At 48.5% G+C, this 22,752-nt stretch overlaps 1 protein-coding gene across 1 annotated transcript in view; it reads right to left on the reverse strand.

Moving 5' to 3' along the window:
• LOC139275513 (cell adhesion molecule 2-like) overlaps positions 1-22,752 on the reverse strand; it is a 414,901-nt gene that overhangs the window by 391,608 nt on the left and 541 nt on the right. The window contains exon 2 of the mRNA XM_070892683.1: positions 22,521-22,673. Coding sequence (XP_070748784.1) covers positions 22,521-22,673 — 153 coding nt within the window. The remainder of the gene's footprint in view (positions 1-22,520; positions 22,674-22,752) is intronic.

Here is a 22,752-nt window from a genome sequence, read left to right on the forward strand (position 1 = left end):
CAGAAACCCCAGTAACAGGTTAACCCTGTGTGTAAAAACCCCAGTCAGTAACCCCAGTAACAGGTTTACCCTGTGTGTGCGAGGCTTAGTCAGTAACCCCAGTAACAGGTTAACCCTGTGTGTGAGGCACAGTCAGTAACCCCAGTAACAGGTTAACCCTGTGTGTGTGTGAGGCACAGTCAGTAACCCCAGTAACAGGTTAACCCTGTGTGTGTGTGAACCCCAGTCAGTAAACCCAGTAACAGGTTAACTCTGTGTGTGTGAGAGACCTCGTCAGTCACCCCAGTAACAGCTAAACCCTGTGTGTATGAAGCCCAGTCAGTAACCCCAGGAACAGGTTAACCCTGTGTGTGTGAGGCACAGTCAGTAACCCCAGTAACAGGTTAACCCTGTGTGTGTTTGAACCCCAGTCAGTAACCCCAGTAAAGGTTAACTCTGTGTGTGTGAGAGGCCTAGTCAGTAACCCCAGCAACAGCTTAACCCTGTCTGTATGAACCCCAGTCAATAACCTCAGTAACAGATTAACCCTGTGTGTGTGAACCCCAGTCAGTAACCCCAGTAACAGGTTAACCCTGTGTGTGTGAGGTGCAGTCAGTAACCCCAGTAACAATTTAACAGTGTGTGTGTGAGGCCCAGTCAGTAACAGGTTAACCGTGTGTATGTGAGGCCCAGTCAGTAACACCAGTAACAATTTAACAGTGTGTGTGTGAGGCCCAGTCAGTAATGGGTGAACCCTGTGTGTGTGAAACCCAGTTAGTAACCCCAGTAACAGGTTAACCCTGTGTGTGTGAACCCCAGTCAGTAACCCCAGTAACAGGGTAACCCTGTGTGTGTGAGGCCCAGTCAGTAAACCCAGTAACTGGTTAACCCTGTGTGTGTGAGAGGCCCAGTCCGTAACCCCAGTAACAGATTAACCCTGTGTGTGTGAGGCTCAGTCAGTAACCCCAGTAACAGGTTAACCCTGTGTGTGAGGCACAGTCAGTAACCCCAGTAACAGGTTAACCCTGTGTGTGTGTGAGGCCCAGTCAGTAACACCAGTAACAATTTAACAGTGTGTGTGTGAGGCCCAGTCAGTAACAGGTTAACCCTGTGTGTGTGAAACCCAGTTAGTAACCCCAGTAACAGGTTAACCCTGTGTGTGTGAACCCCAGTCAGTAACCCCAGTAACAGGTTAACACTGTGTATGTGAGGCCCAGTCAGTAACCCCAGTAACAGGTTAACCCTGTGTGGTATAAACCCCAGTCAGTAACCCCAGTAACAGGTTAACCCTGTGTGTGTGAGGCCCAGTCATTAACACCAGTAACAATTTAACAGTGTGTGTGTGAGGCCCAGTCAGTAACAGGTTAACCCTGTGTGTGTGAAACCCAGTTAGTAACCCCAGTAACAGGTTAACCCTGTGTGTGTGAACCCCAGTCAGTAACCTCAGTAACTGGTCAACCCTGTGTGTGAGAGGCACAGTCAGTAACCCCAGTAACAGTTTAACCCTGTGTGTACAAACCCGAGTCAGTAACCCCAGTAACAGGTTAACCCTGTGTGTGTGAGGCTCAGTCAGTAACCCCAGTTACAGGTTAACCCTGTGTGTGTGTGAGGCACAGTCAGTAACCGCAGTAACAGGTTAACCCTGTGTGTATGAACCCCAGTCAGTAAGCCCAGTAACAGGTTAACCCTGTGTGTGTGAAACCCAGTTAGTAACCCCAGTAACAGGTTAACCCTGTGTGTGTGAGGCCCAGTCAGTAACCCCAGTAACTGGTTAACCCTGTGTGTGTGAGAGGCCGAGTCAGTAACCCCAGTAACAGGTTAACCCTGTGTGCATAAAGCCCAGTCAGTATCCCCAGTAACAGATTAACCCTGTGTGTGTGAGAGGCCCAGTCAGTAACCCCAGTAACAGGTTAACACTGTGTGTGTGAGAGGCCCAGTCAGTAACCCCAGTAACAGGTTATCCCTGTGTGTGTGAGGCTCAGTCAGTAACCCCAGTAACAGGTTAACCCTGTGTGTGAGGCACAGTCAGTAACCCCAGTAACAGGTTAACCCTGTGTGTGTGTGAGGCACAGTCAGTAACCCAGGTAACAGGTTAACCCTGTGTGTGTGAGGCCCAGTCAGTAACCCCAGTTACAATTTAACAGTGTGTGTGTGAGGCCCAGTCAGTAACAGGTTAACCATGTGTGTGTGAATCCCAGTCAGCAACCCCACTCGCAGGTTAACCCTGTGTGTGTGAACCCCAGTCAGTAACCCCAGTAACAGGTTAACCCTGTGTGTGTGAGGCCCAGTTAGTAACCCCAGTAACAGGTTAACCCTGTGTGGTATAAACCCCAGTCAGTAACCCCAGTAACAGGTTAACCCTGTGTGTGTGTGAGGCACAGTCAGTAACCCCAGTAACAGGTTAACCCTGTGTGTATGAACTCCAGTCAGTAAGCCCAGTAACAGGTTAACCCTGTGTGTGTGAAACCCAGTTAGTAACCCCAGTAACAGGTTAACCCTGTGTGTGTGAGGCCCAGTCAGTAACCCCAGTAACAGGTTAACCCTGTGTGTGTGAGGCCCAGTCAGTAACCCCAGTAACTGGTTAACCCTGTGTGTGTGAGAGGCCGAGTCAGTAACCCCAGTAACAGGTTAACCCTGTGTGTGTGTGAGGCACAGTCAGTAACCCAGGTAACAGGTTAACCCTGTGTGTGTGAGGCCCAGTCAGTAACCCCAGTTACAATTCAATAGTGTGTGTGTGAGGCCCAGTCAGTAACAGGTTAACCGTGTGTGTGTGAATCCCAGTCAGTAACCCAACTCGCAGGTTAACCCTGTGTGTGTGAAACCCAGTCAGTAACCCCAGTAACAGGTTAACCCTGTGTGTGTGAGGCCCAGTCAGTAACCCCAGTAACAGGTTAACCCTGTGTGGTATAAACCCCAGTTAGTAACCCCAGTAACAGGTTAACACTGTGTGTGTGAACCCCAGTCAGTAACCCCAGTAACTGGTTAACCCTGTGTGTGAGAGGCCCAGTCAGTAACCCCAGTAACAGGTTAACCCTGTGTGTATAAACCCCATGTCAGTAACCCCAGTAACAGGTTAACCCTGTGTGTGTGAGGCTCAGTCTGTAACCCCAGTAACAGGTTAACCCTGTGTGTGTGTGAGGCACAGTCAGTAACCGCAGTAACAGGTTAACCCTGTGTGTAGGAACCCCAGTCAGTAACCCCAGTAACAGGTTAACCCTGTGTGTGTGAGACTCCGTCAGTAACCCCAGTAACAGGTTAACCATGTGTGTGAGGCACAGTCAGTAACCCCAGTAACAGGTTAACCCTGTGTGTGTGAGGCACAGTCAGTAACCCCAATAACAGGTTAAACCTGTGTGTGTGTGAACCCCCGTCAGTAACCCCAGTAACAGGTTAACCCTGTGTGTGTGAGAGGCCTAGTCAGTAACCCCAGTAACAGCTTAACCCTGTGTGTATGAACCCCAGTCAGTAACCCCAGTAACAGGTTAACCCTGTGTGTGTGAACCCCAGTCAGTAACCCCAGTAACAGGTTAACCCTGTGTGTGAGGCGCAGTCAATAACTCCAGTAACAATTTAACAGTGTGTGTGTGAGGCCCAGTCAGCAACACGTTAACCCTGTGTGTGTGTGAACCCCAGTCAGTTACCCCAGTAACAGGTTAACCCTGTGTGTGTGAGAGGCCCAGTCAGTAACCCCAGTAACAGGTTAACTCTGTGTGTGTGAAACCCAGTTAGTAACCGCAGTAACAGGTTAACCCTGTGTGTGTGTGAACCCCAGTCAGTTACCCCAGTAACAGGTTAACCCTGTGTGTGTGAGAGGCCCAGTCAGTAACCCCAGTAACAGGTTAACCCTGTGGGTGTGAGAGGCCCAGTCAGTAACCCCAGTAACAGGTTAACCCTGTGTGGTATAAACCCCAGTCAGTAAGCCCAGTAACAGGTTAACCCTGTGTGTATAAACCCCAGTCAGTAACCCCAGTAACAGGTTAACCCTGTGTGTGTGAGGCTCAGTCAGTAACCCCAGTAACAGGTTAACCCTGTGTGTGTGTGAGGCACAGTCAGTAACCGCAAAACAGGTTAACCCTGTGTGTATGAACCCCAGTCAGTAAGCCCAGTAACAGGTTAACCCTGTGTGTGTGAGGCCCAGTCAGTAACACCAGTAACTGGTTAACCCTGTGTGTGTGAGAGGCCGAGTCAGTAACCCCAGTAACAAGTTAACCCTGTGTGTATAAACCCCAGTCAGTAACCCCAGTAACAGGTTAACCCTGTGTGTCTGAGAGGCCCAGTCAGAAACCCCAGTAACAGGTTAACCCTGTGTGTATAAACCCCAGTCAGTAACCCCAGTAACAGGTTTACCCTGTGTGTGCGAGGCTCAGTCAGTAACCCCAGTAACAGGTTAACCCTGTGTGTGAGGCACAGTCAGTAACCCCAGTAACAGGTTAACCCTGTGTGTGTGTGAGGCCCAGTCAGAAACCCCAGTAACAGGTTAACCCTGTGTTTATAAACCCCAGTCAATAACCTCAGTAACAGGTTAACCCTGTGTGTGTGAACCCCAGTCAGTAACCCCAGTAACAGGTTAACCCAATGTGTGTGAGGCCCCGTCAGTAACCCCAGTAACAGGTTAACCCTGTGTGTGTGAGGTGCAGTCAGTAACCCCAGTAACAATTTAACAGTGTGTGTGTGAGGCCCAGTCAGTAACAGGTTAACCGTGTGTATGTGAGGCCCAGTCAGTAACACCAGTAACAATTTAACAGTGTGTGTGTGAGGCCCAGTCAGTAACAGGTGAACCCTGTGTGTGTGAAACCCAGTTAGTAACCCCAGTAACAGGTTAACCCTGTGTGTGTGAACCCCAATCAGTAACCCCAGTAACAGGGTAACCCTGTGTGTGTGAGGCCCAGTCAATAAACCCAGTAACTGGTTAACCCTGTGTGTGTGAGAGGCCCAGTCAGTAACCCCAGTAACAGGTTAACCCTGTGTGTGTGAGGCTCAGTTAGTAACCCCAGTAACAGGTTAACCCTGTGTGTGAGGCACAGTCAGTAACCCCAGTAACAGGTTAACCCTGTGTGTGTGTGAGGCACAGTCAGTAACCCAGGTAACAGGTTAACCCTGTGTGTGTGAGGGCCAGACAGTAACCCCAGAAACAGGTTAACCCTGTGTGTGTGAGGCGCAGTCAGTAACCCCAGTTACATTTTAACAGTGTGTGTGTGAGGCCCAGTCAGTAACAGGTTAACCGTGTGTGTGTGAACCCCAGTCAGTAACCCCACTCGCAGGTTAACCCTGTGTGTGTGAACCCCAGTCAGTCACCCCAGTAACAGGTTAACCCTGTGTATTTGAGGCCCAGTCAGTAACCCCAGTAACAGGTTAACCCTGTGTGGTATAAAACCCAGTCAGTAACCCCAGTAACAGGTTAACCCTGTGTGTGTGAGGCCCAGTCAGTAACACCAGTAACAATTTAACAGTGTGTGTGTGAGGTCCAGTCAGCTACAGGTTAACCCTGTGTGTGTGTGAAACCCAGTTAGTAACCCCAGTAACAGGTTAACCCTGTGTGTGTGAGAGACCCAGTCAGTAACCCCAGTAACAGGTTAACCCTGTTTGTATAAACCCCAGTCAGTAACCCCAGTAACAGGTTAATGCTGTGTGTGTGAGGCCCAGTCAGCAACCCCAGTAACAGGTTAACCCTGTGTGTGTAAGACTCCGTCAGTCACCCCAGTAACAGGTTAACCATGTGTGTGAGGCACAGTCAGTAACCCCAGTAACAGGTTAACCCTGTGTGTGTGAGGCACAGTCAGTAACCCCAGTAACAGGTTAAACCTGTGTGTGTGTGAACCCCCGTCAGTAACCCCATTAACAGGTTAAATCTGTGTGTGTGAGAGGCCTAGTCAGTAACCCCAGTAACAGCTTAACCCTGTGTGTATGAACCCCAGTCAGTAACCCCAGTAACAGGTTAACCCTGTGTGTGTGAACCCCAGTCAGTAACCCCAGTAACAGGTTAACCCTGTGTGTGAGGCGCAGTCAATAACTCCAGTAACAATTTAACAGTGTATGTGTGAGGCCCAGTCAGTAACAGGTGAACCCTGTGTGTGTGAAACCCAGTTAGTAACCCCAGTAACAGGTTAACCCTGTGTGTGTAAGACTCCGTCAGTCACCCCAGTAACAGGTTAACCATGTGTGTGAGGCAAAGTCAGTAACCCCAGTAACAGGTTAACCCTGTGTGTGTGAGGCACAGTCAGTAACCCCAGTAACAGGTTAAACCTGTGTGTGTGTGAACCCCCGTCAGTAACCCCATTAACAGGTTAAATCTGTGTGTGTGAGAGGCCTAGTCAGTAACCCCAGTAACAGCTTAACCCTGTGTGTATGAACCCCAGTCAGTAACCCCAGTAACAGGTTAACCCTGTGTGTGTGAACCCCAGTCAGTAACCCCAGTAACAGGTTAACCCTGTGTGTGAGGCGCAGTCAATAACTCCAGTAACAATTTAACAGTGTATGTGTGAGGCCCAGTCAGTAACAGGTTAACCGTGTGTGTGTGAGGCCCAGTCAGTAACACCAGTAACAATTTAACAGTGTGTGTGTGAGGCCCAGTCAGTAACACGTTAACCCTGTGTGTGTGTGAACCCCAGTCAGTTACCCCAGTAACAGGTTAACCCTGTGTGTGTGAGAGGCCCAGTCAGTAACCCCAGTAACAGGTTAACTCTGTGTGTGTGAAACCCAGTTAGTAACCGTAGTAACAGGTTAACCCTGTGTGTGTGTGAACCCCAGTCAGTTACCCCAGTAACAGGTTAACCCTGTGTGTGTGAGAGGCCCAGTCAGTAACCCCAGTAACAGGTTAACCCTGTGTGTGTGAGAGGCCCAGTCAGTAACCCCAGTAACAGGTTAACCCTGTGTGGTATAAACCCCAGTCAGTAACCCCAGTAACAGGTTAACCCTGTGTGTATAAACCCCAGTCAGTAACCCCAGTAACAGGTTAACCCTGTGTGTGAGGCATAGTCAGTAACCCCAGTAACAGGTTAACCCTGTGTGTGTGTGAGGCACAGTCAGTAACCCCAGTAACAGGTTAACCATGTGTGTGTGTGAACACCAGTCAGTAACCCCAGTAACAGGTTAACTCTGTGTGTGTGAGAGACCTCGTCAGTCACCCCAGTAACAGCTTAACCCTGTGTGTATGAACCCCAGTCAGTAACCCCAGGAACAGGTTAACCCTGTCTGTATGAACCCCAGTCAATAACCTCAGTAACAGGTTAACCCTGTGAGTGTGAACCCCAGTCAGTAACCCCAGTAACAGGTTAACCCAATGTGTGTGAGGCCCCGTCAGTAACCCCAGTAACAGGTTAACCCTGTGTGTGTGAGGCACAGTCAGTAACCCCAGTAACAATTTAACAGTGTGTGTGTGAGGACCAGTCAGTAACAGGTTAACCGTGTGTATGTGAGGCCCAGTCAGTAACACCAGTAACAATTTAACAGTGTGTGTGTGAGGCCCAGTCAGTAACAGGTGAACCCTGTGTATGTGAAACCCAGTTAGTAACCCCAGTAACAGGGTAACCCTGTGTGTGTGAGGCCCAGTCAGTAAACCCAGTAACTGGTTAACCCTGTGTGTGTGAGAGGCCCAGTCCATAACCCCAGTAACAGATTAACCCTGTGTGTGTGAGGCTCAGTCAGTAACCCCAGTAACAGGTTAACCCTGTGTGTGAGGCACAGTCAGTAACCCCAGTAACAGGTTAACCCTGTGTGTGTGTGAGGCACAGTCAGTAACCCAGGTAACAGGTTAACCCTATGTGTGTGAGGCCCAGTCAGTAACCCCAGAAACAGGTTAACCCTGTGTGTGTGAGGCGCAGTCAGTAACCCCAGTTATAATTTAACAGTGTGTGTGTGAGGCCCAGTCAGTAACAGGTTAACCGTGTGTGTGTGAACCCCAGTCAGTAATCCCACTCGCAGGTTAACCCTGTGTGTGTGAACCCCAGTCAGTAACCCCAGTAACAGGTTAACCCTGCGTATGTGAGGCCCAGTCAGTAACCCCAGTAACAGGTTAACCCTGTGTGGTATAAACCCCAGTCAGTAACCCCAGTAACAGGTTAACCCTGTGTGTGTGAGGCCCAGTCAGTAACACCAGTAACAATTTAACAGTGTGTGTGTGAGGCCCAGTCAGTAACAGGTTAACCCTGTGTGTGTGAAACCCAGTTAGTAACCCCAGTAACAGGTTAACCCTGTGTGTGTGAACCCCAGTCAGTAACCCCAGCAACAGGTTAACCCTGTGTATGTGAGGCCCAGTCAGTAACCCCAGTAACAGGTTAACCCTGTGTGGTATAAACCCCAGTCAGTAACCCCAGTAACAGGTTAACCCTGTGTGTGTGAGGCCCAGTCAGTAACACCAGTAACAATTTAACAGTGTGTGTGTGAGGCCCAGTCAGTAACAGGTTAACCCTGTGTGTGTGAAACCCAGTCAGTAACCCCAGTAACAGGTTAACCCTGTGTGTGTGAACCACAGTCAGTAACCCCAGTAACAGGTTAACCCAATGTGTGTGAGGCCCCGTCAGTAACCCCAGTAACAGGTTAACCCTGTGTGTGTGAGGCACAGTCAGTAACCCCAGTAACAATTTAACAGTGTGTGTGTGAGGCCCAGTCAGTAACAGGTGAACCCTGTGTGTGTGAAACCCAGTTAGTAACCCCAGTAACAGGTTAACCCTGTGTGTGTGAACCCCAGTCAGTAACCCCAGTAACAGGGTAACCCTGTGTGTGTGAGGCCCAGTCAGTAAACCCAGTAACTGGTTAACCCTGTGTGTGTGAGAGGCCCAGTCCGTAACCCCAGTAACAGGTTAACCCTGTGTGTGTGAACCACAGTCAGTAACCCCAGTAACAGGTTAACCCAATGTGTGTGAGGCCCCGTCAGTAACCCCAGTAACAGGTTAACCCTGTGTGTGTGAGGCACAGTCAGTAACCCCAGTAACAATTTAACAGTGTGTGTGTGAGGCCCAGTCAGTAACAGGTGAACCCTGTGTGTGTGAAACCCAGTTAGTAACCCCAGTAACAGGTTAACCCTGTGTGTGTGAACCCCAGTCAGTAACCCCAGTAACAGGGTAACCCTGTGTGTGTGAGGCCCAGTCAGTAAACCCAGTAACTGGTTAACCCTGTGTGTGTGAGAGGCCCAGTCCGTAACCCCAGTAACCGATTAACCCTGTGTGTGTGAGGCTCAGTCAGTAACCCCAGTAACAGGTTAACCCTGTGTGTGAGGCACAGTCAGTAACCCCAGTCACAGTTTAACCCTGTGTGTGTGAGGCCCAGTCAGTAACCCCAGAAACAGGTTAACCCTGTGTGTGTGAGACGCAGTCAGTAACCCCAGTTACAATTTAACAGTGTGTGTGTGAGGCCCAGTCAGTAACCCCAGTAACAGGTTAACCCTGTGTATGTGAGGCCCAGTCAGTAACCCCAGTAACAGGTTAACCCTGTGTGGTATAAACCCCAGTTAGTAACCCCAGTAACAGGTTAACCCTGTGTGTGTGAACCCCAGTCAGTAACCCCAGTAACTGGTTAACCCTGTGTGTGAGAGGCCCAGTCAGTAACCCCAGTAACAGGTTAACCCTGTGTGTATAAACCCCAGTCAGTAACCCCAGTAACAGGTTAACCCTGTGTGTGTGAGGCTCAGTCTGTAACCCCAGTAACAGGTTAACCCTGTGTGTGTGTGAGGCACAGTCAGTAACCACAGTAACAGGTTAATCCTGTGTGTATGAACCCCAGTCAGTAACCCCAGTAACAGGTTAACCCTGTGTGTGTGAGACTCCGTCAGTAACCCCAGTAACAGGTTAACCATGTGTGTGAGGCACAGTCAGTAACCCCAGTAACAGGTTAACCCTGTGTGTGTGAGGCACAGTCAGTAACCCCAGTAACAGGTTAATCCTGTGTGTGTGTGAACCCCCGTCAGTAACCCCAGTAACAGGTTAACCCTGTGTGTATAAACCCCAGTCAGTATCCCCAGTAACAGGTTAACCCTGTGTGTGTGAGAGGCCCAGTCAGTAACCCCAGTAACAGGTTAACCCTGTGTGTGTGAGAGGCCCAGTCAGTAACCCTAGTAACAGGTTATCCCTGTGTGTGTGAGGCTCAGTCAGTAACCCCAGTAACAGGTTAACCCTGTGTGTGAGGCACAGTCAGTAACCCCAGTAACAGGTTAACCCTGTGTGTGTGTGAGGCCCAGTCAGTAACCCCAGTTACAATTCAACAGTGTGTGTGTGAGGCCCAGTCAGTAACAGGTTAACCGTGTGTGTGTGAACCCCAGTCAGTAACCCCACTCGCAGGTTAACCCTGTGTGTGTGAACCCCAGTCAGTAACCCCAGTAACAGGTTAACCCTGTGTGTGTGAGGCCCAGTCAGTAACCCCAGTAACAGGTTAACCCTGTGTGGTATAAACCCCAGTCAGTAACCCCAGTAACAGGTTAACCCTGTGTGTGTGTGAGGCACAGTCAGTAACCCCAGTAACAGGTTAACCCTGTGTGTATGAACCCCAGTCAGTAAGCCCAGTAACAGGTTAACCCTGTGTGTGTGAAACCCAGTTAGTAACCCCAGTAACAGGTTAACTCTGTGTGTGTGAGACCCAGTCAGTAACCCCAGTAACAGGTTAACCCTGTGTGTGTGAGGCCCAGTCAGTAACCCCAGTAACTGGTTAACCCTGTGTGTGTGAGAGGCCGAGTCAGTAACCCCAGTAACAACTTATCCCTGTGTGTATAAACCCCAGTCAGTAACCCCAGTCACAGGTTAACCCTGTGTGTGTGAGAGGCCCAGTCAGTAACCCCAGTAACAGGTTAACCCTGTGTGCATAAACCCCAGTCAGTAACCCCAGTAACAGGTTAACCCTGTGTGTGTGAGGCTCAGTCAGTAACCCCAGTAACAGGTTAACCCTGTGTGTGAGGCACAGTCAGTAACCCCAGTAACAGGTTAACCCTGTGTGTGTGTGAGGCACAGTCAGTAACCCCAGTAACAGGTTAACCCTGTGTGTGTGTGAACCCCAGTCAGTACCCCAGTAACAGGTTAACTCTGTGTGTGTGAGAGACCTCGTCAGTCACCCCAGTAACAGCTTAACCCTGTGTGTATGAACCCCAGTCAGTAACCCCAGGAACAGGTTAACCCTGTGTGTGTGAGGCACAGTCAGTAACCCCAGTAACAGGTTAACCTTGTGTGTGTTTGAACCACAGTCAGTAACCCCAGTAAAAGGTTAACTCTGTGTGTGTGAGAGGCCTAGTCAGTAACCCCAGCAACAGCTTAACCCTGTCTGTATGAACCCCATTCAATATCCTTAGTAACAGGTTGACCATGTGTGTGTGAACCCCAGTCAGTAACCCCAGTAACAGTTTAACCCTATGTGTGTGAGGCCCAGTCAGTAACCCCAGTAACAGGTTAACCCTGTGTGTGTGAGGCGCAGTCAGTAACCCCAGTAACAATTTAACAGTGTGTGTGTGAGGCCCAGTCAGTAACAGGTTAACCGTGTGTATGTGAGGCCCAGTCAGTAACACCAGTAACAATTTAACAGTGTGTGTGTGAGGCCCAGTCAGTAACAGGTGAACCCTGTGTGTGTGAAACCCAGTTAGTAACCCCAGTAACAGGTTAACCCTGTGTGTGTGAACCCCAGTCAGTAACCCCAGTAACAGGGTAACCCTGTGTGTGTGAGGCCCAGTCAGTAAACCCAGTAACTGGTTAACCCTGTGTGTGTGAGAGGCCCAGTCCGTAACCCCAGTAACAGATTAACCCTGTGTGTGTGAGGCTCAGTCAGTAACCCCAGTAACAGGTTAACCCTGTGTGTGAGGCACAGTCAGTAACCCCAGTAACAGGTTAACCCTGTGTGTGTGTGAGGCACAGTCAGTAACCCAGGTAACAGGTTAACCCTGTGTGTGTGAGGCCCAGTCAGTAACCCCAGAAACAGGTTAACCCTGTGTGTGTGAGGCGCAGTCAGTAACCCCAGTTACAATTTAACAGTGTGTGTGTGAGGCCCAGTCAGTAACAGGTTAACCGTGTGTGTGTGAACCCCAGTCAGTAACCCCACTCGCAGGTTAACCCTGTGTGTGTGAACCCCAGTCAGTAACCCCAGTAACAGGTTAACCCTGTGTGTGTGAGGTCCAGTCAGGAACCCTAGTAACAGGGCAACCCTGTGTGCGTGGGGCCCAGTCAGTAACCCCAGTAACAGGTTAACCCTGCGTGTTTAAATCCCAGTCAGTAACCCCAGAAACAGGTTAACCCTGTGTGTGTGTGAACCCCAGTCAGTTACCCCAGTAACAGGTTAACCCTGTGTGTGTGAGAGGCCCAGTCAGTAACCCCAGTAACAGGTTAACCCTGTGTGTTATAAACCCCAGTCAGTAACCCCAGTGACAGGTTAACCCTGTGTGTGTGAGGCCCAGTCAGTAACAATTTAACAGTGTGTGTGTGAGGCCCAGTCAGTAACAGGTTAACCCTGTGTGTGTGAAACCCAGTTAGTAACCCCAGTAACAGGTTAACCCTGTGTGTGTGAACCCCAGTCAATAACCCCAGTAACAGGTTAACCCTGTGTGTGTGAGGCCCAGTCAGTAACCCCAGTAACAGGTTAACCCTGTGTGTGTGAACCCCAGTCAATAACCCCAGTAACAGGTTAACCCTGTGTGTATAAACCCCAGTCAGTAACCCCAGTCACAGGTTAACCCTGTGTGTATAAACCCCAGTCAGTAACCCCAGTAACAGGTTAACCCTATGTATGTGAGGCTCAGTCAGTAACCCCAGTAACAGGTTAACCCTGTGTGTGTGTGAGGCACAGTCAGTAACCCCAGTAACAGCTTAACCCTGTGTGTATGAACCCCAGTCAGTCACCCCAGTAACAGGTTAACTCTGTGTGTGTGAGCGGCCCAGTCAGTAACCCCAGTAACAGGTTAACCCTGTGTGTGTGTGAACCCCAGTCGGTAACCCCAGTAACAGGTTAACCCTGTGTGTGTGAGAGGCTCAGTCAGTAACCCCAGTAACAGGTTAACCCTGTGTGTATAAACCCCAGTCAGTAACCCCAGTAACAGGTTAACCCTGTGTGTGTGAGAGGCCCAGTCAGTAACCCCAGTAACAGGTTAACCCTGTGTGTATAAACTCCAGTCAGTAACCCCAGTAACAGGTTAACCCTGTGTGTGTGAACCCAGTCAGTAACCCCAGTTACAGGTTAACCCTGTGTGTGTGAACCCAGTCAGTAACCCCAGTAACAGGTTAACCCTGTGTGTGTGAGGCCCTTTCAGTAACCCCAGTGACAATTTAACAGTGTGTGTGTGAGGCCCAGTCAGTAACAGGTTAACCCTGTGTGTGTGAACCCCAGTCAGTAACCCCAGTAACAGGTTAACCCTGTGTGTGTGAACCTGAGTCAGTAACCCCAGTAACAGGTTAACCCTGTGTGTGTGTGAGGCCCAGTCAGTCACCCCAGTAACAGGGTAACCCTGTGTGTGTGAACCCCAGTCAGTAACCCCAGTAACAGGTTCACCCTGTGTGTGTGAACCCCAGTCAGTAACCCCAGTAACAGGTTAACCCTGTGTGTGTGAACCCCAGTCAGTAACCCCAGTAACAGGTTAACCCTGTGTGTGTGTGAGGCCCAGTCAGTAACCCCAGTAACAGGTTAACCCTGTGTGTGTGGGGCCCAGTCAGTAACCCCAGTAACAGGTTAACCCTGTGTGTGTGAGGCCCAGTCAGTAACCCCAGTAACAGGTTAACACTGTGTGTGAGGTGTTTTCTCCCTCAGAATCTAACAGATTCTCATATCCAGCACTCTCTGTTCTCTGTCCCTCTGCAGTAATTTGTTAAACCGTGAATCAAAAATAAAAGTAATTAAGGAGATAAATCTGCCTGTACATTCCACCGATGTAGTAAAATAATTTATTTTTCAAACTGTCACCTTTCAATAAACAGGCCTCTTTCCGAATGTTTCATTCCCTTTCCCCCTGGGATAATTACATTTTCCATATTGTTGCCTCAATCGAATGTCACATTTAATTTGTTTTCATTAGTTCAGTACTGTCCTCTAATCTAGACTGAAGTAAATTGCATTTACCAATCGCCAATTCATGCTTATAATTTACCTAATGCAGGGCATCAGAGGTTGTTCTCGGATGAATTGTAACTGAAGGTTAAAGGATTCATGTCACTGAATGACTAAACAGTACACCGGAGTGTAGATCAGTCACTGTACTGCCGCCTCTCAGTACAGCTCAGCTTGCCGATAACACAGAGTATTTTTAAATTTCAGCAAAATAAGGGTCCACATGCGTGTTTTGTGCAGTTTTGGCCGCAGCATGTGTGCAGGGGGATGGACAGTGACTTTGTGATCTGGCCGCACTGGGAACATCGCACTCTGGGGGTTCGGGGGGGCGGTGGGGCGGCGTTGATGATGACCTAGTGGTTGGCGGTCCCCAGGGACTAGCTGGCCAAGTGAAGAGGCAGGACTCCTGCTGAGGTACGCAGAGTGTTGGAGGAGCAACACGCTCCCCATACAGCCTCCCAACAATTCCTGCAGGACTTTTCTGTTGTGTCACCAGCTGGGGTTAAGGAAATTCAGAGGGCGAACCAGCCTTTATGTTCCTTTACGCCACTTCTACAGATCTAACATGCAGGGTTATGAGGAATCAGCTGGTGCGTGGGACTAAATTGGGCGAGGAGCCGGCACAGACACGATGGGCTGAATGGCCTCCGTCTGTGCTGTCAGGTTCTCTGATTCTATCTCTAGCCCACCCAATCAATCACCTGATGGATGCTTTCCCTCTCCTGCAGCATGTGCTGGGAAAGCCCCAACTATCTGTGTGACCTGTCAACCTCCATTGCAGGGGCCTGCCAGCTGACCCGCCCTTGGCCCAGCAGGTCCCCATGAGCTCAGGAGGCCTCATGTTGCATGCAACCATCCATCATTTCACCATCAATCCCATTTCTTCCTCGATACACATCTAGCTTCCATTTCAAACCAATTGAACGAGCCCGGCCTGAAAATAATTCCCCAACCTGAGATTAAAATCCAAACCACTGAGGCCTCAGAAAGCCAGGAGTAGCGAGGTCACCCGCAGGCCCACCACCATCTCTGGCTGGACACATTGCCCGAGGTTTCACTACCTGACCACCTGACTCCAACCGTCCTGCCCCCGCACTCTCAACATTGGTCGCTCAACACGCCCATCCCTGTGGTGCCCTGCCCCCACACTTCCGCCATTGGTCGCTCAACACGCCCATCCATGCAGTGCCCCGCCCCCAGTCTCCCGCCATTGGTCGCTCAACACACCCATCCCCATGGTGCCCCGCCCCCATATACCCGCCATTGGTCGCTCAACATTTCCATCACCCACACTCCCGCCATTGGTTGTCCAACACACCCATCCTCGCAGTGCCCCACCCACACACACACCCGCCATTGGTCACTCAACATGCCCATCCCCCACACTCCCGCCATTGGTCACTCAACACGCCCATTCCCGAGGTGCCCCCCCACCCACACTCCTGCCATTGGTTGTTCAACACGCCCATCCTTGTGGTGGCCCGCCTTCCCACGGCCAATAGGAAAGCAAACAGACTCTCCACTGATTGGATTATTCTTCACTCTCAGTCAAACAGCCTTTTTTCCCATCTCCAATCAATAAACAAATTCTTCAACGGAAATTTTTTAAAAACACAATTTTGTTTAAATCACCTGTATGATTTTTCTCCGGGTTTCTCCTGGCATGTTCTGGAGATTAATCTTTAATTCCTGGAGACTCCACTGCAGTCCTGGAGGTTGGCAACCCCTACCTTGGGTATCTGTGTACCGGCTCTGAGACTGAAGGTTACGGAGGAGAAATTCGTGTGGTTTGCGCCACATGTTTGCATCACGGGATGGTGCTAAAACTCCATTGAGAGCTCCAATGACACCTGATGGCGGTTCTATATTGTTGCCGGGTAGCGCTGCCGCTGAACGCGATCGGCAGGGACCTCACCATCACGGAGATCATGACGTCAGTGAGTGTGCAACGCTCACTTGATGCCTGATCTCCCAACTTCGTTACAATGGAGAAAGCAACGACAGGTTGAGCTGGCATGCAGCAGCAGGCAGCCGGCTCCAGCAATGATAGTTAAAGGGATCATCACCAATCACTGGCATCTGACAGGGATTTGCAGTTTGAGTGGCTGTGTGCTACTTCCTGCCACTGCAAGAGTTTTCCTTATTCATTTCATGGTTCTTAAGTATTAGAGAGTGTTCTAGCAAGTATAAAACTCCACAATTATTTCTGCAAAGCTTCAACCTATAACACTTGCTAAAAGTCATGGGGGCTGTACTGGCAGTCTAACCTCACCCTCCAGGATCTGTGGCAGAGGGAGCGAAGGCAGCGAGAGAGATTGGAACATGTGGCCAGTGGGAGGAGGAGCATCAGGGCTCTCAACAGGAGGCCTTATCCTCCGAGGGTATTCCGAGAGCTCTTCCCCTACCTCCAATCAAGCGAGTAGCAGTGTATTATTAGGCTCTGCTTCACAGAACTCTGACACCTCCTGCAACCAGACCTCCAGCCTCAGACCAGGGCGACCACGGCTCTCCCAGTGGCAGTCAAGGTCACCGCCCCACCCCCCTCAATTTCTTCACCAGCGGATCCTTCCAGTCTGCAACAGGAGACATTGCTAACATCTTGCAGTTCGCCGTCCGTCGCTGCATCCGAGAGGTCACAGAGACTCTCTACAGTAGGAGAAGGGACTACATTGGCTTCCCCATCACCAGAGAGGAGGAGTACTAGTGTGTATGTGATAGCGGATGGCGGGATTCCTCATTGGTGCAGGGTGCCAATGACTGCACACACGTGGCTTTGCAGGCACCGAATAACAATCCTGAGATCTTCCGGAACCGCAAAGGCTACCACTCACTTAATGTGCAGTTGGTGTGCGACCACAGACAGTGAATCCTCAATGTCAATGCCCGCTATCCTGGCAGCAGCCACGATGACTTCATCCTGCACCAGACCGGTGTGCCAACACTCTTCCAGCCTCCACCTCAAGCTCGCGGCTGGCTGGTCGGTGACAAGGGCTATCTGCTCTCCACCTGGCTCGTGATGTCCCTCAAGTGCCAGGCCACTGGCCCGGCCGAAACCCTCCCCGGTGGCCCCAGTGGCTGAAGATTTAAAACGCCCGATTCTCTCCCCTTTAACGGAGGGGAGAGCGCATGGTGACGCACATGCTCTGTGACATCGCCACTACTCCAGCGCTGATTGACAATGCCGGAATCCCGGTCCGACCCATATTCAGCCCTTCGGCCTGCCTTCCTGTCGATCTCCCATCCCCACTATGAGATTTCCTATAGGACTTTGAACAAATTTCAAAGTCCTGGAAATCGCTCTTCCGACTGCATCATGGATCCGTGCGGTAAGTACAGAAAAAAAAATCACAGGTGCACCAGCTTTCTTGCGCGACTGAATTTCAGCCCCCTCTTTCAGTTGCATGTTTACTGATAAACACCTGTTTGAAAATAAGCTTCCCAATGTACTGAACAGGTTGGGATCTTTACTCTAGGAAAGGGAAGACTGAGGGGCAACCTAATAGAGCTCATTAAAATTATGAAGGGGTTGGATAGGGTCGACGCAGAGAAAATCTTTCCATGTGGGGAATCCAGAACTAGGGCTCATCAATATAAGATAATCACTAATAAATCCAATAGGAAATTCAGGAGGAATATCTTTACCCAGAGAGTGGTGCCACAGGGAGTGGTTAAGGTGAATAGTATATGTAATGTCTGTAGCTCCACACTGTGGACGTATTGTGTTACTGCAGCAAGAGTGTTTAATAAACAAGTCAGGTCACCTGCTTCTTCTTAAAAGCTTGTGTGCTGTGTGCTCTGTGAATCTATCACAAATGGCGACGACAAAAGGGATAATTGGATAAAGCAAAGCTGAAATTTTTGTTGGTGAAGGATTCAGCCAGCTGACAGAGCGACTTTGAGAGCTTCTCTGTTTTGATTACAGCTACAAATCCGAGGTAAATTACGAGCACACTGTTGAACTGCCAGAGTCAAAATGGCTGCACCTGTGGGAGTGATGGGGCATTTAGGGGAATAGAAACGTGACCAGGAAAGATTCAAAGTCTATGTGGATCGGCTAGAAATGTATTTCACTGCAAATAACATAATCGAAGTCCCAGAGAATGCAGACCAGAACCGGACGGTGTTGGAATGAAAAAGAGCCATTTTCTTAACTGAAGCTGGGCCTGAGTTGTATGAAACGCTGATAAATTTGCTGGTGTCTGCCGAGCCAAATGACAATGCTTAAGGAGATTTTAACTAAGCTGGAACAGCACTACAACCCTGTACGCTTGGAAATTGCTGAATGCTATCGTTTCGGTATACGAAATCAGAAAGCGGATGTAAATATCAGTGAGTACATTGTAGCATTAAAAAAGCTATCTATTCACTGTAATTTCGTAAACTTTTAGCACCGAGCATTGAGACCCCATTTTGTTTGTGGGATGAAAAATGATGCGATCAGAAGAAAGTTATTGACAACGCCTAACTTGACTTTTGATATCGCTTGTCAGACAGCTAGGTCGATGAGCATGGTCAGCCAATATTCCCGAGAATTTCATATATTTTCAGTCGTCAGACAACCGAGGTGAATCACCTGCAGGTTCAAAGTAAAAGGCGGTGGGGGCCCAAAGTCTCAGAAACTGGAAATTGTAACAGAGCATTGAAGGCCTACTATCGGTGCCGGGGACAACACATTGCTCAAAGTTGTCCATATGTGATGGCAGAGTGTTTCTTCTGCAGGAAAACTGGGCATCTTGCGAAGGCATGCTGACTGAAGGGTAAACCAGCTTTCAAAGCTATGAGTAGAAATCCCCAGAGACTACATAGCATGGAAGAACAACAACAGGATGAGGAGATGTTAGAATTAAACGTCATCAGGAGCACGAGGTTAACGGACAGTGATTCGAAAAGTATCATTAGCTACATAGATGTTGCAGGAACCCATGGAAATCGACACTATTGCATCCGTGAGTGTAGTACCGGAGTCGCTATACCTCGACAAATTGCGTGATTTCCCATTGGAGAAATCCAAGATAGAGCTGCGAGGCAACTCGGGAGAGAACATTCCTGTGGTAGGTCGTATCACCGTACCGGTGAAATACAAGGATCAAGTTCAGAGCTTGCCTCTAATAGTAGTGGCAGGAGACATGCCTGTCTTACTAGGAAGAAATTGGTCGAGATCACTGAAGCTGGATTGGAGTGAGATTTTCCGTGTTGAAACGAGATTTGCATCAAAGGATGATGTCATCAAGAATGATCCAAAGGTGTTCTGCGAAATGAGCAGTCCGATCCAAGGCTTCAAGGCGAGTGTCAGGGTATAGAAGGACGCTAAATCGGTTTACTGTAAGCCATGTTCTGTACTGTAGGCACTCAAGGAAAAAGCTGAGCAAGAACTCAAAAGACTAGAGACGGAGAACATTATTTCGAAGATAGATCGATGTAATTAGGCTACACCCATTGTTGTTGTACCTAAGTCCGATGGTAAGGTAAGACTGTGTGGTGATTATAAAGTAACCGTAAACCAGGTTCTAGAGGGTAATGTCCCCAATACATTGCCAAATGTAGAAGATTTGTTCTCAACAGAAAGGTGGTCAGATCTTCTCAAAACTGGATCTTATGAATGCCTACCTACAGCTTGAACTAGATGAGGAGTCCAAGTCATGTTTGACTATAAATACTCATCTAGGCCTATATCAATTTAATAGGCTACCGCTTGGAGAGTCTTTTGCCCCTGCCATATTCCAAGGGGTGATGAACCAGATTTTGCAAGGTATTGAAGGGGTAGTATGATAGTTGGATGACATACTGATTTCAGCACCAAATAGGCAAATTCATAATAATATATTGAATGAAGTCCTCAAACGGCTAGAGAAGCACAGAGTACGAGTGTCTGCTCGTGAGTGTGAGTTATTTCAAAACTCAGTGGCGTACTTAAGGTACAGAGTAGACAAAGATGGTTTACATCCAACCATGGGAAAGCTGGATGCAATCAGAAATGCACCCACTCCCAGGAATGTCACTGAACTTCGTTCATTTTTGGGTCTTTTGAACTATTATGGGAAGTTCCTACCAAATTTGGCTACAGTATTACATCCACTGAATGAACTATTGAAAAACAGGTCCATTGGAAGTGGTCAGAAGAATGCGATACAGCATTCAAGGAGTGTAAAAGCAAATTGGTAGAGAGCACCATGTTAGTTCACTATGACGTATCTAAGGAGATTAAGCTAGCATGTGATGCCTTTCCGTATGGAGTTAGGGCAGTGATCTCTCATGTATTACGTAGTGGGGAGGAGAGACCAATTGTTTTTGCTTCACGCACTCAGTGCCAGTGAGAGTAATTATGCACAAATCGAAAGGGAAGCTTTGGCATTAATTTTTGGGGTCAAGAAGTTCCACAAATACTTGTATAGTCATAAGGTTACTATCGTTATGGACCATAAGCAATCCTCCCTCCAAAGTCCCCAGTTCCAACATTAGCTGCAGCCCGAATGCAGAGATGGGCTTTGATTTTGTCAGCATATACATATGATATTGAATACAGATGATCAGCTGATCACAGTAATGCTGATGCTATGTCTAGATTGTCTTCACCATCACAAGTTACACCCGATAGGGAAGAAGTGTTTTATTTTTCATACATTGATGAACTGCCAGTCACAGCTGAAGAGATTGGTAGAGCAACCAAACGTGACCCAGTGATGTCAAAGGTGTATGATTATATTGCAAATGGATGGCCAAACCAGATAACAGACAAAGATATTCATCCATTCTTCATTCGTAGGAATGAATTATCAGTCGATAAAGATTGTATCATGTGGGGTGCAAGAGTGGTTATACCAAATAAATTCAGGTCCAAATTATTAGAAGATCTCCATGATGAGCACCTGGGAATGTGCTTGACCAAGAGTTTTGCACGCAGTTACTTATGGTGGCCAGGTCTTGATAAAGATATAGAGTACATTATGAGTCAGTGTACGACATGTCAATCGGTAAGCAAGCAACCATCACCAGTACCATTACAGCCATGGAAATGGCCTCCCAGGATGTGGCAAGGGCTACATATTGATTTTGCTGAGTTAGAAGGACAACAATTGTTCACTGTGATTGATAGCCATTCGAAGTGGGTCAAGGTGTTCCCAATGTGGAAAATAACAACAAGTAAAACATTCGACATTTTGCGAAGTTTATTTTCTTCATTTGGCCTCCCAGACGGAATTGTTTCTGATAATGGACCACAATTTCGTTCAGAAGAATTTGCACAATTCACGAGCAAAAATGGTGTGAAACATACCAAGATTCCACTGTACCACCCTGTTTCAAATGGTGCAGCAGAGCGCACTGTACAAATTGTAAAATGCACCCTCATCAAACAGATGTTGGTCCAAATCCAAAGAAACGACAGTTGTCATTGGATCACAAATTGGCAAAGTTTCTAATAATGTACCGTAATATTCCTCATACAACTACTGGTAGAACACCAGCAGCGTTGTTTCTCAAACGACAGCCACGAACCAGATTCTCGTTATTAAAACCAAACTTGGCACAGTCCGCAGAAGAGACACAATTAAGACAGAAAGAGAATCGTGATAGAGGTAGAGTAAAAGAGAGAAGTGTGAAATTAAACCAGAAGGTGAGAGTGAAGAACCATCACCATAAATGGTTAAAATGGTTACCAGGAAGAGTGGTGAAGATATGTGGTCCTCGCACATATTTGGTCAAGATGTTTGATAATGGACAGGTTAGGTTTGTTCATATTGTTCATGTTTGTTCCTATTTTACCTACAGACCTGGAAGGAGTTGAAGGTGGGAATGATTCAATTATTTCTGACTCATCAGATAGTTTTGATACACCAGTAGCAAATCCTACATCCAATGTACTGGAAACAAATCCAAGAGAAAGTCAGAAGTTAAGTCTGAGTCCGAGTTGGGAAAACAAACAGTCTGGTGTTAGAGAGAGTTCAAATGGAAATCCAGGGCATCCCTTGGAGGAAAACTTTCCTCAGGATCAGCCTCGAATGAGTTTGAATTCGACATCATGTTTGGAAGATTCTGTTCAAGAGCAAAGGTATCCTCTTCGAAACAGAAAACAAGTGGTTCAGCTTAATTTGTAAATATGGCAAAGTAAGTTCAAATCCTTTGCTATGTATAAGCATGCAAATTATGTATGATGTTTGTTATAATAACTTCTTCATTAAGGAGGGAGAAGTGCAATGTCCGCAGCTCCACACTGTGGACGTATTGTGTTACTGCAGCAAGAGTGTTTGATAAACACGTCAGGTCACCTGACAAGAAGCAGCTTCCACAGAGAGTTCGGGAAAGCTGCTCCATCTTCACAGCTTGTGCGCTGTGTGCTCTGTGAATCTATCACAGTATCGATGCATTTAAGGGGAAGCTGGATAAACACATGAGGGAGAAAGGAACAGAGGGATATGGTGACGGGGTGAAATGGAGCGGGGTGGGAGGAGGCTGGTGTGGAGCATCAACCCCGGCACGGAGCGGTTGGGCCCAATGGCCTGTTCCTGTGCTGTACATTCGGTGTCAATCTCGGTAATACTCACCCAGCACTACGAGAAAGGCTTTGGCAGTCTTCACGGGCATAGTGAATAGGGAACACGTGTACTGGCCTTCATCTGACAGCGTGACCTCGCTGATGTTGATGCTCAGTTCATGCCACGAAGATCGAACCAGTTCAATCCGGTTATCCCTTAGGGCTGAAAGAAAGACAGAAGACTAAGTGTTGTGTAACAACACCATCCCAGCGAGCTGTGTGCATGCAAATTCATTTGAATA

Source organism: Pristiophorus japonicus, chromosome 11 (assembly GCF_044704955.1).
Source record: "Pristiophorus japonicus isolate sPriJap1 chromosome 11, sPriJap1.hap1, whole genome shotgun sequence".
In the NCBI taxonomy this organism is placed as follows: domain Eukaryota; kingdom Metazoa; phylum Chordata; class Chondrichthyes; family Pristiophoridae; genus Pristiophorus; species Pristiophorus japonicus.